The sequence below is a fragment of the Panicum virgatum genome, chromosome 1K (assembly GCF_016808335.1).
Source record: "Panicum virgatum strain AP13 chromosome 1K, P.virgatum_v5, whole genome shotgun sequence".
Lineage (NCBI taxonomy): Eukaryota > Viridiplantae > Streptophyta > Magnoliopsida > Poales > Poaceae > Panicum > Panicum virgatum.
This window is the reverse complement of record NC_053136.1, coordinates 16003939-16021727: the sequence shown is the minus strand read 5'-3', so window position 1 is coordinate 16021727 and position 17789 is coordinate 16003939. Positions and strand designations below refer to the sequence as shown.

At 47.0% G+C, this 17789-nt stretch overlaps 1 protein-coding gene and 1 pseudogene across 1 annotated transcript; one reads left to right on the top strand and one right to left on the bottom strand.

Annotated features, from left to right (window-relative positions):
• Positions 1–2923: 2923 nt before the first annotated feature.
• Positions 2924–3849, bottom strand: LOC120651572 (annotated as a pseudogene).
• Positions 3850–14499: 10650 nt separating this feature from the next.
• LOC120653173 (protein argonaute 2-like) lies at positions 14500–15003 on the top strand. The gene has a single exon (XM_039931012.1). The coding sequence runs from the start codon at positions 14500–14502 to the stop codon at positions 15001–15003; it is 504 nt and encodes a 167-aa protein (XP_039786946.1).
• Positions 15004–17789: the final 2786 nt, after the last annotated feature.

The following is a 17789-nucleotide window of genomic DNA, read 5'->3' as shown; positions in this document are numbered from 1 at the left end:
ACAAAATCTCTTAGCTACGGTGGGTATTTTTATTTTAATTATTCAATAATGGCAATGGTGGATATTATTTAATAGACATAGAGGTATTTTGGACTAGACCTGGGCATCCTCCGGGCCAGGTCGGGTTCGGGTCGGGCCAAAAAAAGCCCGGTGTTTTTTCTAGCGGCCCGTGCCCGACCCGACCCGGTGGCCGGGCCGTAAAATTGAGCCCGCACCCGACCCGACAGCCAGTCGGGTCGGGTCGGGTTCGGGTCGGGTCGGGCCGGGCCTATGTAAAATATCGGGTTCCTTCGGGTTTTTCGGGTTTCGGGTCAAAAATTTTAGCCCGTGCCCGGCCCGTCAGTCATACCGGGTAAAAAATTTTGACCCGAGCCCACCCATCAAACTCTTCGGGTCGGGTCGGGTCGGGCTATTTTCGGGCGGGTTGGGTCGGGTCCGTCGGGTCGGGCAGCCCATGCCCAGGTCTATTTTGGACCAGTTTTTATCGTAATGGCAGTGGTGGGTAATTTTTATTTTTTATTTTTTTGTTCAATTAATGTGGTAATTTCTAGACCTTTAGAGCGAACGCGAAGGCTCCTTTTGTTGGCCAAATAATAAGATAATAGATGCTATTCAAATAGGAAGTTTGATAGGATTTCATTTTCATTAATTAGCATGCCACATAAGGATGTCTTGATGACATGACATCATATTTAGGAATAGAGAGAGGAAACAAGTTTTATCATGAAACTATGTGTACAAGGACACCAACTCTTGTTGACTCTTAAGATTAAATGCTATTTGAAGCCTATGAAACTATACTATGAAATTATGCATTGTAGAGGTGGTTTCAAACACCATTTCATTTCTTTGTTGCTTATGTAGCTACTTTAGACATCAATATGAAACACTCCATTGGGAATTGGGATTAGCTTGATATTCTTATGAGTGTCCTCTTATTGAAGATTTTGTATTCTTATTTTCGTTTTGTTTGCTGTTTTTATAGTTATACGTTATGATGTTTGGCGACATGTTTCTTATTTTCTTGTAACATGTGCCTACTTCATCTAACGATCGTGGTCTTAAGGGATATACAACGCACGTCTGTATGCCATCTACAAGAGGTAGATTTTGCAAAAAAAAAACACCCCAGCGCAAGGAGACGATGACGCCCTCGAGGCGACGGCATGGGCTCGTTGCCCAACGCGAGCAGACGACAACGCTGCCCCGTTGTGCATTGTGCTGTGGCTCGTCGACGGCAGCCAAGGATCGGTGCAGATGACCATGAAGTACAAGCTCTCACTACGGGACACAGGCGCTTTGCCGAGTGTCCGAAACACTCACTCGGCAAAGCCCGAAATACACTCTGCAAAAACTTTGCCGAGTGCGACACTCAGTATCTTGCACACAGCAACCGTCGATTCGGCGATGCCGAATTTGCCGAGTGGCTTTTTTCGAGCACTCGGCAAAGCTTTGCCGTATGCCACAGCACACTCGGCGAAATAAAGTATGCACTCGCCAAAATAATGTAGAGACGTCGGTGGAACAGCCGTGAACGGAGGCTTTGCCGAGTGCCGGACGGAAATCACTCGGCAAACTTTAAAACTGTGCCGAGTGTCCGACCGACTGGCACTCGGCATAGCTTCAGTCTTTGCCGAGTGTCAGCGTTTCGGCACTCGGCAAACCTGCCCACTTTACCGAGTGTATTTACCATGACACTCGCAAAGTTTTTCACTTTGCCGAGTGTCATAGTAAATACTCACAAAGTTTTTTTTTTGTTTTTGCTGTAACCTCACGTATACCTGCCCATGCGGCCGTCAGCGCGAGCCAGGTCTCCTGCACGGAGCACGCGCAACTGCCGACGCGAGCTCCGGGCAGGGGAGATCTTGCGCGCACGGCCCCACCGTAGCGGCCACCGGCGCTGGCCCCGAGCTACGGGGACCTTCGGCGTGCGGTCTCCGACGCTCGGTGTGCATGGCCCCGCGGCGGCCACCGGCGCTACTCGCTAACCCTGGCGAGCGGCATGTACGGCCGAGTCGAAGAAGGCGGCGGTGGAAGCAAGCGAGAGAACCTGAACGAGAGTTCTAGTTCTAATGGAGAGGGGCCGAGTACTACTTTCTAACTTGCGGTGGACGACGGTCGACGGTGGACTTGTACTCATCATATTTGATCCAACATGAGCACACAATAGTCAGTCCTCTAATTTTAGGCAACAAAATAGTACACAATGATCTATTGCATGATTGATCCATCATGTTTTATATGCTCATACATACATTAATTAGTTAATAGACACACTAACAGACAGTCTACTGTACTACCGTATGTATGCTGTCTACTAGAGTTTTATAGACAGCAAGCCGTCTGTGGATTGTACATGCCCTTATGCGTCAATGAAAAGGATGTGTGAAACCCGAAATGTATTTATTATCTATACCGAGAGCTCAATAGTCTCCACACTATTATCTTAGATTCTTTCCAATGGAAAAAGTACTACTACATATTGGGTTATTGCAAATCTGGCGGTGATTGTCCATCACCGCCGGCTGTGATAGGTACGACAAGCATCACCAGCGGTGATACGAGCCCGTACCACTATCTAAATTTAATTTACATTATGGATGTCATGACAATAGTGTGAATAATATACAAGGCATGCAAACATTAGTAAATTATCCAATAATATTGACCTGCTCCCACCTCCTCAATCACCTAGCACACACAAAATCTTAACATGTAAAATAATATTATAAAATAATATTTGATTAAATTAGGGATATGTACAAGGCATAGATCTTGCATGGGTTGGTATCTATACACACACAAACAGCATACTCAGTGTATTTACATTGCAAACATCTAGTCATTTCGACATTTGTACAAATCTCTAACACCCACAAGGCCACAAATGGATCACAAGGGAGGTTCCCCGCGTATGTGGCGCTCAGCTGAATTGCAGCTTGCTTGCGAATGTCTGGCCAAACTTCCATCCTTGGGGCACCACGTTTGCGAGTTCAAGAGTCTGTCCATCGGTGTTGGTCACCCTGAAAGAGAGCATTTTGCCGGTGAGGAAGGCCATGGAGTGCCAGTTGCGTGCCATCGGCATGCAATCAGTCGAATCATCACCGGCCTTGACTTCCATGGATTTGATGGAGCCTGCCATGGCGACGTTGCTCACGAGCACAAGGTTGAAGTAGTCGTGCCCGTTGATCATGAACCTTACGCCGCCCCGTCGCACGCACGGAACTCTGCAAGAGGAGAGAGTTTTCTGTCAAGGCTGCCGCCATACTCTGCAAGAAGTAAGAGAGTAGCAGAGGCGAATCAATATGCACACACCTTCTGTACACGACGGGGATGATGCCGGCGCGGTAGACGCCGATCTTCTCCCACGCCGGCTGCGCCATGTCGAAGTGGGGGCGCGGCGGGTTGCACCAGCCGCCGTTGTCGCCGGGCAGCCCATAGTTCGGCGGGCAGAAGTTGGTGGCGGTGACGGTCACGGTCACGCCGGGCTTGCACCACGTCGGGTCCACTGCCCGCAGGCGGCGCCGTCGTTGAAGAGCGCCGTGCTCAGCGCCGCCGTGCGCGAGCCATAGCCCTGCGAGTACAGGTTCCCGTACCCGCACGCGCCGCCTGCCATTTGATATGTGCATCCCACATGTAAATGAAAATTTTTAGTAGGCAATGCCGGAATGCTATACACTTACCCATGGTGCCGGAGGCGTCAGCGCCGCCGTAGAACGTCGCGTGCGCCCTCAGCCATCCGGTCGGTGCCGGAGCTGACGACGACGCGCTCGCGACGTCAGCCGTTGCCATGGCCAGCACCCATCCTGCTGCGACCAACAAGAGAGGGAAAACTGGAGCTGGAGCCATGACGATCGGTCTCTCTGTTCTGTGTTTGTTCGGTCGTGTGTATGATATTATTGTTTGTATATGGATGGATTTGGTTCTAGTTCAGTGATTGGGTCCTTCATCCTTGTATGGTTTATATAGCATTAACCTTACCATCAAATCACGATTAGTTGGCTGCTATAGACTGTCAGTTCAAGAAAAATAAACCGTGTGGCGTGCACATGCGCATGGTTGTGCAGCCGCACCATGCTTACTTTTAGGGGCCGATCCATGCTTACTTAGGGGCTGATCCCAAGAGAATCAACGCGTTCGCGCAGACACGTGTATGGCTACTGCACATCTCATCGATTTTTTGCTTGACTTGCCCCCCATCCTACGAGGATGTTTGCTTAACTTTGAGAAGTCAACGTGAACGCCGGTTTGCACTTTCCATGTTCAGATTCAGGGTAACCTGCTTATCCAAGCAAGGAAGAAGGATGTTTCTTGTGTTGCGTCAGACTTCAGTCGTCGTCAAATTCAGGGTACCAAGCAGCGCCCTCCAGCGTGAAATCGTTATTAGTTGGTAGGCGCAAAGCAGAGACGAGGAAGATGACAGTGGTGGAGACGTGTGATTAAGGAATGGAGGTTTATCTACACATGTATATTTCTCTTACTCTTAGCATTCATTTATGTTCGTGGCTTTGAATTGAATACAAGGAATTGGAGGAGCATTTCAGTTTCTGGTTGCATTACAATTGAGCCATGTTTTCAATTCAGCCATTTCAAACACAGCAGAATTTTCTTTTGAGAACCCAACCCATGCCATGTTTGGATGAACTAATTTCAAAATTTTGTGTGCATTGTTTATTAAGGGTATAAGAATCTGGTCTACTATTCTCGCTGCAGTTTTCAAAACATTCTAAGTAAAAGGATCGAGGCCCAAGAAGAGGGGGTTGAATTGGGACTTTTTCAAATTTCTAACGAGTCCTTAACCTAAACTAGTATTGCCCAATCTAAAAGTTTGAAACCTATCAACTAGAGCATACTAGCAAAAGATTCTTAGGTTGGAAAACACACTATCATGATCATCTTGTCTAGACAAAAGCACACTAGCAAGATCAAATCCTAAACAAGAGATTACACTATCAAGCAAGTTGTCCTAGTCAAACTACAAGCAATCAAGAGTAAGACCAAAAACAAACAAAATTAATTGTTTGAAGTAATGCAAGAGACACGAGACAACCAGATTAATTCCTGTGGTATCGAGGAGTTGACGCTCCCCCCTAATCCACGTTGGAGCACCCACACAAGGGTATTGCTCCCTTGCTTCACCAAGGAGCAAGTGATTACTAAGAATACTCCTTTTCCATCTCCGAAACGGCGAGCTTCACACCGTGTACAAGATTTTCTTCTTGGAGCTCCCACAAACTCCAAGAGCTCACCAAGAACCTCCCGATCACCAAGACCGTCGAGGTGCCGTCAAACACCAAGAGTAACAAGCTCCTAAGCCTTCACTTGACCTACACTCAGTTGGCCCTAGCTTAAGCACACTTGCTACACTTGCAAAGGTTGAATTCTTCAAAGTTGGAACACAATTAAGCTCTAGATCTTCATCTCATGGCTCAAAGCACTCTCTCTTCTTCTCAAGGGTGGCCTCAGGTATTCAATGTGTCAAAGGCAACATAAATGAGCAAGGGGTGGCCTTATATAGAGTGGAGAGGGCCACATAGCCGTTGGAAGTCCACTGCAGAAAAATCGGGACCATCGGAAGAACCGACGGGTTTGAATTTGATTGCATCGGTTCAACCGGTCTCTCTGTGTCCAAATAGTAGTCGTTGGAACCCTGACACAGTGTGCAGGCTTGCGTCATTGCACCGGTGCATGCTCTGATGGGGCATCGGTTCAACCGGTGCTGATCTGGTTCACTCCAACAAGCTCTTTGGGCAATAGTATGCCAATTACACCGGTGCTTGTTTCTGGTGTGTCGGTTCAACCGGTACTGAAGGCAAATCACAGCCACCCAAACATGCTCTCTGGAACATATGACATCTATTACACCGGTGCTTAGCTTGGGACCGTCGGTTCATCCGGTGATATGGAGTGACTTGACTTGATCCCTGCTTGCATGCAAAAGAGATAGGCCGACAGGGTCATCGGTTCTTCCGCCAAGCGTCGGATGCGCCGATGCTAAGACATCGGTTAAACCGGTGCTACGGTTTTTCTTTGTTTTCAGCTGAATTGACTTGGATTTGATTTCAACTTCGATTGTTTCTTTTTCCAAGAGTTGTATTGACTTCTTTTGACTATCTTGAGCTGTTTTTAAGCGAGTGTGCAAGATTTCTAAGGCCAACTTAATTTTGGTCAAGCTACTAACTCAAGAACCCCTCTTAATAGTACAGTCAAGAACTAAAAACTATAAACCCTAGCTAAATCAAGTATCCTTCAACTCCTTGTGACACTTGAAACTAGAAAGGTCCTTAACCTTTTAAATTGAGTCCTTGGCACGCATGATTGTTTCGAATTGAGGGGTCTCCTTTCACATTTCATATGAGACTAGACCAATCATTGATTTTTCCTTCAAAACACACGTTAGTCGCATACGGTTGTCATTAATCACCGAAACTTACTATTAGCATCTATCGCCCTAGATGCGCTTCACTAAGAAATACTAATCCAGACTACCCTACTCAAAGTGCCAGAATTTAAAGTATTGTCTAATTTAAATTCTAGCACTTTGAGTAGGGTAGTCTGGATTAGTATTTCTAAGAATTTCTCTAAAACTGCAGTGAAAATAGCAGATCAGATTCTTATACTATTGAACAGAACAAGATCGAATTGAGGAAACTGATGTCCAAGTACATTTCTAAAACTGCTGCGAGAAGAGTAGATCATATTCTTTATACTTTTGATCGGCATTAATATAGATTGGTAGACCGCATGACCTTTAAGGAATGGAACTTGTATGTTATATATAGTGTACAGTACATTACATTTACTTCTATTTTACTCCGATGTCAATGACGGAGGCAGATGTGGATTTTTTTTTTTGGGGGGGGGGGGGGCTCCTTCATCCATCTCCACTCGATTTTTCTATTTTCTTCTTTTTTTTCTCTCTCCTCTTCTCCTCCTTCCCCTTTGCCTCCAATGGAGTCTTGGAAAGTAGGAGGGCTGGAGCCGCCCCTCCCTACCCCCCCCCCCCCCCCCCTAAATCCACCGCTGTCTGATGTGTATGTGCTTGGTAGTTTTTGCCTATAAACGTGATAACAATAGACATGAGTTCTACCTCAGATGTGGAAGGTTGGGTCTCCATGTTGTCCATTGTAGTTGCAAATCCATGATTCTTCTCCTACCCCTCCGTGATCTTGAGTAAATGTTAGTATAAGTATACACCCAAATGATCAATCTAATCTATGCAGGTTGTGATTTCTCGAGCAATAAAGGGCACCTTAGTGCAATGGCTGAGCTGGGCTAGCCCAAGGCCTAGGTCCACTCCATAGGCTGACTGTGTAGCCTTCATTGGACCTTCATGCTACATTGTGGAAAAAATAGGTTGAACCGCCACTACCTTAGTGTGTTGTGTGTGGCCCATAGGACCATGACAAGGATACCACCCGGGGCAAACACACTATAGATCCTAAAGAGCAGTCATCACCACCTCTCCCCCCCTGTCCCAAAATGTAGGGGGTAAATGTACTTCATTGTCTGACCCGCCCGATGGTGTTTGCTATAACTCGCACCGGCTGCGTGCCAGAAATTTTATGGTCATGCCTGTTGTACCCAAGGTCATGTTGCCAAAGGCTGCCTATGAGAGTTGCATGTCTGGGTGCCAACAAATTCTACCGCAGAATCACATTCCACACACAAAATCACGTGTTGAAACGCCTCCTCATTTCTCTTCGGTGTCAAAGAACACTTATAGATTAAATGTTCTTGAACATAAACTTTTTGTTCTAAAGCCACTACGGGACTATGCCTATTTTCCGTGTGCCAAAGGCACACGGCAAGGGCCGGTTTACACTCGGCAAAGTGTTTGCCGAGTGTAACACACGACAAACAGCTCATGGCAAACAACGGCCGGCAAAGAGCTAGTTTGCCGTATGCTACATCTCGGGCACACGGCAAACACTTTGCTGTGTGCATTATTGGGCCCACGGCAAAATAAAGTGCACTGGCGTAACCCCGTTGAACAGCCTGTTTGCCGTGTGCCGTAACGGCTTGGCACACGGCAAACACAGCCCCTTTGCCGTGTGTCCTGTCCTAGGCATACGGCAAACAATGCCACCTTTGCCGTGTGCCACGTGGACAGGCACACGGCAAAGAATGGCAGCTTTGCCGTGTGCCTTGCCATGGCACACGGCAAAATTAATTTTCAGATTCATTTTTTTGTTTAATCACAAATATTTCAGATTCCAATCAAATTAACATCACAGGCAATTCATATATATTGCATCAAATGTCACGATCATTTCATATATCACAATTTGCATCACATTCAATCCATAGAAGTCCAAATGCAAATATAGCAAATATCGCAATGCATACAAGCCCAAATGTAGTCGATACAAGTCCATACAAGCACTGGTAGTTCATACATGTCCATACAAGCACAAGTTCAAACGATAGTCTATACAAAGAGTGCATGTCCATACAAGCACAACTCACGACTACGGCGGCGGTGGCGGCGGGTGCTGCGACCACGAAGGGTTCTGCTGGAACAGCTGCAGGTAAGTCGCCCATTGAGGAGGCGGCCACACATTCTGAGGCATCGGCGAAGGGGACATTTCTGTTGGCCCATCATTTGATGCCGCTGATTGAGGCTGCAAATTCAAAGTCATTAATTTGAAGTCTTTGTTTCTAAGACATTGTTTCTAAGTCTTTGTTTCTAAGGCATTGTTTCTAAGTCATGATAGAGTTGTCTATTAGTCAAATAACGATAAATGAAATTAGAAGGTTGTGAAATCGCTCACAGGAGTAGGGGTAGCTGCACGTGCAGGGATATTAGTCTGAGTGAATTGCGGTGGCGAAAGACCCATTTGCGAGCCCAGAGTCTGCATGAACTGAAAAGCCAGGGCCAGCTGCATCTGATTCTGCTGGGAGGCTTCCTGTGTCTGCCGAAGGTCTTGCTGCATCCTCTCCCGCTCGGCCACCCACGCCTGCTGCTGTGCCTGCTGCTGTGCCGCCCACACCTGCTGTTGTGCTAGGAGCTGTGCTTCAAAGTCCCGTTGCATCTGGGCCTACAAAATTAGATTGCATGGTTAGTGTACCAAGAAACATATGTCAAAATTAATAAACCTTTGCGGTAACAGAAATAACATTCAGTGCCTCCATCTGGATCTCCGTAGTGCTTTGACGTGGGCGTATGGCCGGGCTAGAGCTAGTGCTCCTGGCTCGAATCTGCGCGAGAGTAGGAGTACTGGTGGTGTCAATCAAGCTGTCTCCAATCCAGTACCGGCCATGCTTCTTCCCTCCTCCCACCCTCATCACGACTTCTGCATCAATGGGCTCCATGCTCGGATCAAAGTCCGGCCCATTCACCTCCGTTGCCATCGAGTTGTACTCACTGAGGCGACTGTGGACAGTCGCGTTGCTGTACGCTTCTGGGGGTCCGCCGGGTTGTAGTTGACATCCGATGTCGCCTTCCCTTTGTGGGCCAAAGCCCATGCCTTGATCGGGGGGCAAGGCTCACCTCCATGTGAGGCCGACTGTGAAAAAAGAAAGATGATTACAAATTGTGTACGGTTTAGCGTTAAAATGAAGAAATGAATTCACTTACCCATCTGGCCGCGTACTGTCGTAGGTGACTGTTGCCCTTATGGTGCGGTGCACTTGGCATCATCAAACGCCGCTACCGGCAAGACTCGTGCATCTCCACCCAACCTTTCGCATACCACCTGTCGATTATCATGTCCTAGCACTGTTCATTCCTGGCTAACCACCAAGGAATCACCTGCAGGTCATACATGACATATAAGAAGATCAATTGTAGCGTACTTCATTTTAGTAAAAGTCAATATTAATAATATTGTATATTTACCCTCATATATTGTTCCCGAGTTAGCCTAAGGTTTCGCATAGCCCCTTTGTTGGTCTTCACTTTTTCGATGCAACGTTTGTAATCACAGTTGGCCTGGATGCACGCCTCGTAGAGCATATCTGCCACCAGCTTGTGACAGGCCGTGTTTGCCACCTCGCATGCCATGGTCATCATTCCCTCCTCGCACCTGTAGAAATCCTGCACATGATGATGAACGAGCCATTATATCAAGAATGTCCAATTAATGAGATGTATTGACAATTATAGCGCATACAAGACTTATCCACAGTTCCTGCAACACCCGCTCTGCCTTGCTCGCAAAGCACCTGCCTTCCCGGTCCGGTCTATTGATGGCTTGGATGTAGTGCTCCCAAGCTGACGCCGGCTGAAGACAGCCGTCAATCTCGATGCATCTAGGGTAGTGGTCCTTGCAAAGCAGGCCCAGAATGCCATTGGGGATGCGTTTGTGAACACCTGGAACGACGATTACAAAATTCCTACCAAAAATATTTGTGTAAAATTGGAATTGAAATATATAAGTACGAAACGTAATGAAATAGGCTAAAGTACGATTACGAAACCTTTTACCATCCGGCCGAATAATCGGCCGTTGCTCAAGCGGTATAGGTCGGTTCAGGAGACGAGCGGGGCCTCACATCCAGACGGCAGGTATGTCTCCCGCCACCCCTCCCTGGTCGTCGTCCTCCTCACTAGAGGCCTCCTCCTCCTCCTCCTCCTGGTCCTACTCCTGCTGCTGGTCCTCCTCCTGGTCCTGCTCCTAGTCCTCCTCCTCCTGCTGCTGCGGCGGCTCCTCCTCGTCCTCAAGGGAGGGTGACCTCGCACGAGGCCCCCTCGTCCTCCTTCTACTCCTGCCGCTCCTCATCGTCTGTGACGTGCCGACGTCATCATCCAGTGGAGGCACCGACGAACTCGGCACTCATCGACGCATCGTTTTGTGCCTGCAAGTTCGTCATATTATTCGCACGTACGAGCAACTTGTAATGTCATATACTACAAACGAGTAGAATTGGACATTACCTTCTGTTTGAACCAAGAAATGAAATCAGGACTTCCATTTCCCGCGCCCTGTCTAAGTAGGGTCTCAGTTTCATGGAGGCTAGGCTCCCTTGATCGACGCCAGAATTGCATATTAAATTCTCTATACAAAAGACGAATGATAGGGTTGGATGCAGAAAAGGGAAATGACTTGAGAACTAAATGAATACTGAGAACTTACTCTATGTAGGGAAAAACTTCTGAAAGATTGGTCAACACATATAGCATGATAGTACGCCACTCTTGAATATCCAAGGTCTTGATGGTTGCAGCACTTGCACTTTCGAGTTGGCCTCGGAAAAGACTCAGGGTGGAGTTAGATTCCGCAGTATTATAACGAGGGAGTGGATTGTGGATGCTAGGAAGGTTGTCACCATAGTATTTTGATGTGAAGTTTGATACCTCCTCCAGAATATATGCCTCTGCGATGGAAGCTTCAATTTTGCATTTATTTTTACATTTAGTTCTAAGTATCTTTTGACATCTCTCAATTGAATAGCACCAACGGTGCTACACGGGCCCACCCATTCGTGCCTCGTACAGGAAGTGCAAAATCATATGCTGCATCGGATTGAAGAAGCCGGGTGGAAAAATCTTCTCCAGCTTACAGAGCAACACATGCACCATTCTTTCCATTTCTTCAACTACTTTTGGAGATAACTCCTTAGCACAAAGCTGGCGGAAGAAAAAGCTCAACTCTGCCAGCACTTGCCAGATTTGATCAGGGAGGTAGCCTCTAACCATAACTGGAAGTAGCCGCTCGATCCATATATGGTAGTCATGACTCTTGAGCCCGTTGATTCGCATAGTGGTCAAGTTCACTCCCCTTCTCAGATTTGCCGCATACCCATCAGGGAACATCAAGGTTTGGAACCATTCTAGGACTTGTCTCCTCTGGGGCCTCATCAAAACGAAATCGGCCTTAGGCTTTCTCCACGCCTTGCCTGATCCGGGAGGCCTCATTTCTAGCTTTGGTCTATCGCATAACGTTGCCTGATCCACTCTGGCCTTAACATTATCCTTTGTCTTATCTGAAATGTCCATGATTGTTCCGAACAATGCCTCGCCGACATTCTTTTCGGAGTGCATCATATCAATGTTATGTGGAAGAAGAAGGTCAGCCATATAGGGGAGCCTCCACAAACCCGACTTCTGCGCCCAAGCATGTTGCTCACCATATCCCACAAAAGCCCCACCTTCAGCATTGATCACAAGACCATCTAATTGAGCACGAATGTCGGCACCCGTCATCATCTGCGGTGGATGGTCTTTAACTTCAACACCTTTTGTAAAGTTCTTCTTATCTCGTCTGAATGGATGGTCAGAGGTAGGAATTGTCGATGTTTGTCGAACAAAGAATACTTGCCACCCTTCCGCAACCAAATGAACATCAATGCTGCCTTGCATACTGGACAAGGGAACTTCCCGTGGACACACCAGCCACAGAATATCCCATACGCTGGCAGATCATGCAGGGAATAGTGGTACCAAACATACATTCTGAAGTTTGTCTTTGTAGCTCGATCGTATGTCCAAACCCCATAGTCCCAAGCACGGATTAAATCGTCAATCAGGGGCTCCATGTACACACTCATATTATTTCCAGGGTGTCCAGGAATTATCAACAACAAGAATATGTTCTGTCGTTGAAAAATAACGCCAGGTGGGAGATTCAGTGGGATAACGAACACGGGCCAACAAGTGTAAGGGGCAGCCGACATTCCATAGGGATTGAAGCCATCTGTCGCCAGCGCAACACGTACATTACGAGCCTCCAAAGCTTTGTGATGATGAATCCCGTCGAAATGGGTCCATGATTGAGCATCGGATGGATTCACAAGCTTATCATGATTGTAACGAGTTCCCATTTTGTGCCATGTCATCTTCTTCGCGGATTCCTCGGCCATGAACAGACGTTGGATTCTTGGCATGGGCGTTAGGTACCGTAGGACTTTCATGGGGACTGCGAGCTGCCTCTTCTAACCATCACCATAGTCTACCTCCACGAACCGAGAGGATTCACACTTTGGACAGTACTTTGCTTCAGCGTGTTCTTTCCTAAATAAGATGCATCCCTTGGGACAAGCATGTATCTGTTCATATGACATCTTCAGTGCACGAAGGTGTTTCTGTGCCTCATACATGCTCTTTGGAAGAATGTGCCCTTCTGGAAGCATGCTGCCAATAACTTGTAACATAACATCAAAGGCGTCTCGACTCAAGGTAAATTGGGACTTCACGGCCATTAAACGGCCAATGGCATCCAATTGTGAAACCTTGGTATGACCGTGAAGGGGTTGCTGGGCTACAGCCAACATGTCATAGTACGCCTTCGCGGTTGCCTCTGGCTCCTCCTCCTCCCTACGTCCTTCATCAAAATGTGCTTCATGAAAGTCATCTAACATGTCTGCAGCCCCGGCATCAGCGTCATGTTCTTCGATGTGTTGCCTAACAACTTCATCTCTCATACGATTGGCTTCGCCATGGTAGGTACACCGAGTATAATTTCTCATAAATCCATAATTGCAAAGATGATTTGTCATGACTTAGCGTGTTTGTCGACGCGTGTTTGCACATTTGTTGCACAGACACCAGGTGGTATTGCCTCCTTTGAGCTTTGCAAATGCTCCGTCCAAGAAAGCCTCGGTCTTGTCAATCCACTCCCCGGACAACTGACCCCCACATTTCCATCCAGTATACATCCACGCACGGTCATCCATCCTCTATCATATCAATGAGTAATATAATATAAAAGATCATCTTTGCATCTACACGATGTCTACCATTTCTAATAGGTTAAGATAGGTCCTAATCCCACCCGAGAGGATGCGTAGCTGGGGTTGGTTCTCATGCTCTACACCGATCCGAGGTAGAATTTCGGCAGCACCTCCCCGCTATTCTCCAAATACACGTCCCTAAAAAGGAGATTGTGTATCCGGAGAACAACGAGGAGATGATGCCGAGACTCCGTCTCGGATCGGCGTAGACCATGAGAACTAACTCTATCAACGCACCCTATCGGGCTGTCCAAAAAACATGGACAATTCGAAACAAATATGGTCATACATATGCAAAGATCTGCATATTTCGAACCGTATCTCCTTCGAACGGGAGACGCCTAAACTCGGTTACGTCCTACACGAACATGAAACGGAATGAAGTGTTGTTTGCATCGTCCTCACCTAGGGCTCGACGGTGGCCTAGGCGATGTCGCGCGTGTCGGTGCGGACGGCTCGAGGACGGTGTGCACAATAGTGCCAAAACAGATACAAAATGGTGTCAATTGACAATTTTGGTACCACTTCTCCCCACAAAACTGAAGTTTTCAAACCCTGCAAAAAAAGCATCAATGCACTGGCTCACCTATGGGATGTTGAGCCACAACGGGGCGGCAAAGCGTTGGTGGAGCACCGCGGCAGGGCGCCAGTGCATGGCCGGCGTGGCGCCGGGCTGGGGCAGGGCGCCAGACCTCGGGGCCGGCGTGGCATCGGGGCGGGGCGGGGCAGGGCGCCGGGTCGAGGCAGCCGGCCGGCGTGGTGTCGGGGCGAGGCGTCGGAGCACGGCGTGGCCTGGAGGCGTGGCGGCCGGCGTGGCGACGGGGCATGGCGGGACGGCAGCTCGGCAAGGGCGGCAGAGGGCACGCGCGGCGGCACAGCGGGGCGGCGGCTCGAGGAGGTGGCGGAGGCCCCACGCCGCGGCACGGCGTGGCTGCGGCTCGGCTCGGCTCGGCGAGGTGGCGGAGGCCCCGCGTGGCGGCACAGTGGGGCGGCGGCTCGGCGAGGTGGCGGAGACCCCGCGCGGCGGCACGGTGGGGCGTCGGCTCGGCGTGGTCGCGGAGGCCCCACACGGCGGCACGGCAGGGCGGCGGCTCGGCGAGGTGGGTGGGTGGGGGAGATGGCGTTGTCACGACGGTGTGCGCGGCGGCTCGGCGAGGTGGGCGAGGGCAGCGGAGGGCAGCGGAGGGCGCGCACAGCGGCTGGGCGAGGTGGCGGAGCGGCAGCACGGCGGGGTGGGTGGGGCGCACGCAGCGGCTCGGCCTGGTGGCGAGGGTGTGGCGCCTGTGCGTGTGCGTGTGTGGTGTGGGGGGTGACAAAGCAAACGGCTAAGTGTTGGGCGAGCGTGTTTGCCGTGTGCCAAGATCCATGGCACACGGCAAAGGCACTGTTTGCCGTGTGCCAAGATCCAAGGCACACGACAAACAGTGCCTTTGCCGTGTGTCCTGGGCCCAGGCACACGGCAAACAATTTTCTACAAAACTTTTTTTGACTAAACTAATTACATTTGAAAAATTGTTTCATAACATTTTATCGAATGAACATTGAAAACACATTTCCAAAGACACTGAACAACTCATGGTTTACGATTCTAATCAAAAAATTCTATTATTTCATGCATTTCAAATTGTATAAACCAAATCGTTTCCACTGTGTGTTTAACCAAATTTGATTTAACAAACTTTAGTGTCTTTTTTGCCAAATTGCATAAATATTACATGTTTGATGATTATTTTCAAAAAAACATTATTTCATGTGGTTATAGCTTAATTTTAATGTATATTACAATGATATGGTTTAACAGCCAAAAAAATTAAAATTCATAAATGGATCCGAAAAATGACCAAATTTTTGCATTAAGGAATCTAAGTACGATATTGCATATAGAAATTTTTTGAATGTGAAAACCCATTTCGGCCATCACTTTGACTTGAAATATGAACGATCCCGTCTTAACCACTATGGATCTTCTCTAGATATGCTTCGGTTAGTAAGGAGTGTATGTCAAACATGCGAGAAATCTACTCAATTTTTACCATAGTCTAAGCACACGAAATTATTGTATCATGAAAATTTTTACGATTTCTGGACTTCATATGCTATTTATAAAATTTTAAAACAATTCGGCCTCATGTTACTGGTCATGGTTCGGGATAAGGGTAGTCGATATTGCCTCTGATTTCATGCATATGGCCTCAGATTGGACTCAACAACAAGAATATGATTTTTGGATGAATTTTTCTACATTGCTCAAATCACTAACATCACAAATAAGACTTAAATCTAAGAAATGTGATTAATGAATTTAAATAATTAAATATAGCAAAGAGAATTATAAAAATACCAGATGTTAACATTATGGTCCATACACAATAAGTGTATTCCTGAAAAAAAATTGGGAGCGTTAATTTAACCTTTTTTATCAATACTTTGCCGTGTGCTAGGGCCCAGGCACACGGCAAACATATAAAACACTCGGCAAATGTGGTTGTTTGCCGAGTGCCAAGGGGCGGCACACGGCAATTTTTTTGCCCGTTATGTGTTTGAAGTGTTTGTCGAGTATTTAGAGTTTGCCGTGGGTTCAATCCGTAAGCACACGACAAATAAGAGACATGTGTAACGTGATTCAAAATTTTGCCGTGTGGTTGAAGTTTGCCGTGTGTTTTTTTAGCTACACACGACAAAAGTTTTGTTCGCCGTGTGCCCATTGTTTGCCGTGTGCTTTATATGTGGCACACGGCGAATAGCCCTTTTGCCGTGTGCCCGACATTAGACACACGACAAATAGTATGGCGCACAGCAAATATGGGATTTCCCGTAGTTAGCCTAAAATCAATTGTTTTGTAGATTAAAATGGATGATCGAGACTTGAGTCAATTGTCCTTAAACTAAAATCAATTTTGTGCATCCTAAAAACAAATGTTCTACAATTGAAAATCAAATGTTCTAGAGATTGAAATAATTGTTCTAGAAAAGAAAACTTGAATTGTTCTAGAAAAATACACCCTCTATTTCAATTTGTAAGTCATTCCAACTTTCTTAGAGAGTCAAACTATTATGTTCGACTAAGATTATAGAAAAAGTTACAAAGATTTATTGCACCAAATAGATATACTATAATATTATATTTAATGAAGAATCTAATAATATTTATTTGGTATCATAAATGTTATTACTTTATTGTATAAACTTGGTCAAATTTGAAATATTTTAACTTTCTACGAAAGATGGAATGACTTACAATTTGAAATGGAATGACTTACAATTTGAAACCGAGGGAGTAGGTTTCGTGGCATGGTCTTGCTAGATCAGGCCATGTGTGAATCAACCAAGTGTGCTAATAAGAGGATCACCCCATGTCACAACTCTCGATCTCCTTGAGCTGCCGATCCACGATTGAATCATAGGCTCGTAGCTCGCTGGTGGGCAATATGCCAATGACGAGCAAAATGGAAGAAAAAGAAAAAAAATACAGAAGTGGAGGGGCGACAAAAGTAACTTTTATTGTTGTTGTTGGGCTATCCCTCCACATGCATGGAGGACGATTTGGAGGCCATCAAACTTAGCAAAACAGCTCACAAGCTCAGTGCACAGCTTGTGCACTGTTGATTTGGTGCTTGGTCCAATGGTGAAGAATACTTCAAAGGGAAGTATAATCACAAGAAAACCCTAGCCTCCTCTTAGCCACATCCTTGGACGTCATTTGAAATGGGGAGGAGCTGAACACATGCAACACAACTTGAGAGAAGAGAGGAAGAAGGAGGAGGACTGCCCAGATTTGGTGGCTCTGAACTGATCTACTTCAAGTCAGTGATTAGAGGCTCGAACATGCTTGCATTTGCGCCAAACTTGGTGAGCTCGTTCTACACTTAGAGTACTTCGATCTAGTCAGTCGGTTTGAGGATTGGTGGAGCGGAGCATCAGATCTGAGAGGGGTTTCATCGGTTCAAGTGACTACAGTTTCAACACAGAGCAATTTTGGTAGATGATTTGTTTGGATGGTGAAACGGTATTCGATTGAGCTGAAAATTTGTCAGTGGTCAGGGAACTCGTAGATCTACTTGCCAACCAAAATTTGTGCATAGTGGAGGTCTTGTGGATTTTTACTCCTCACTTTG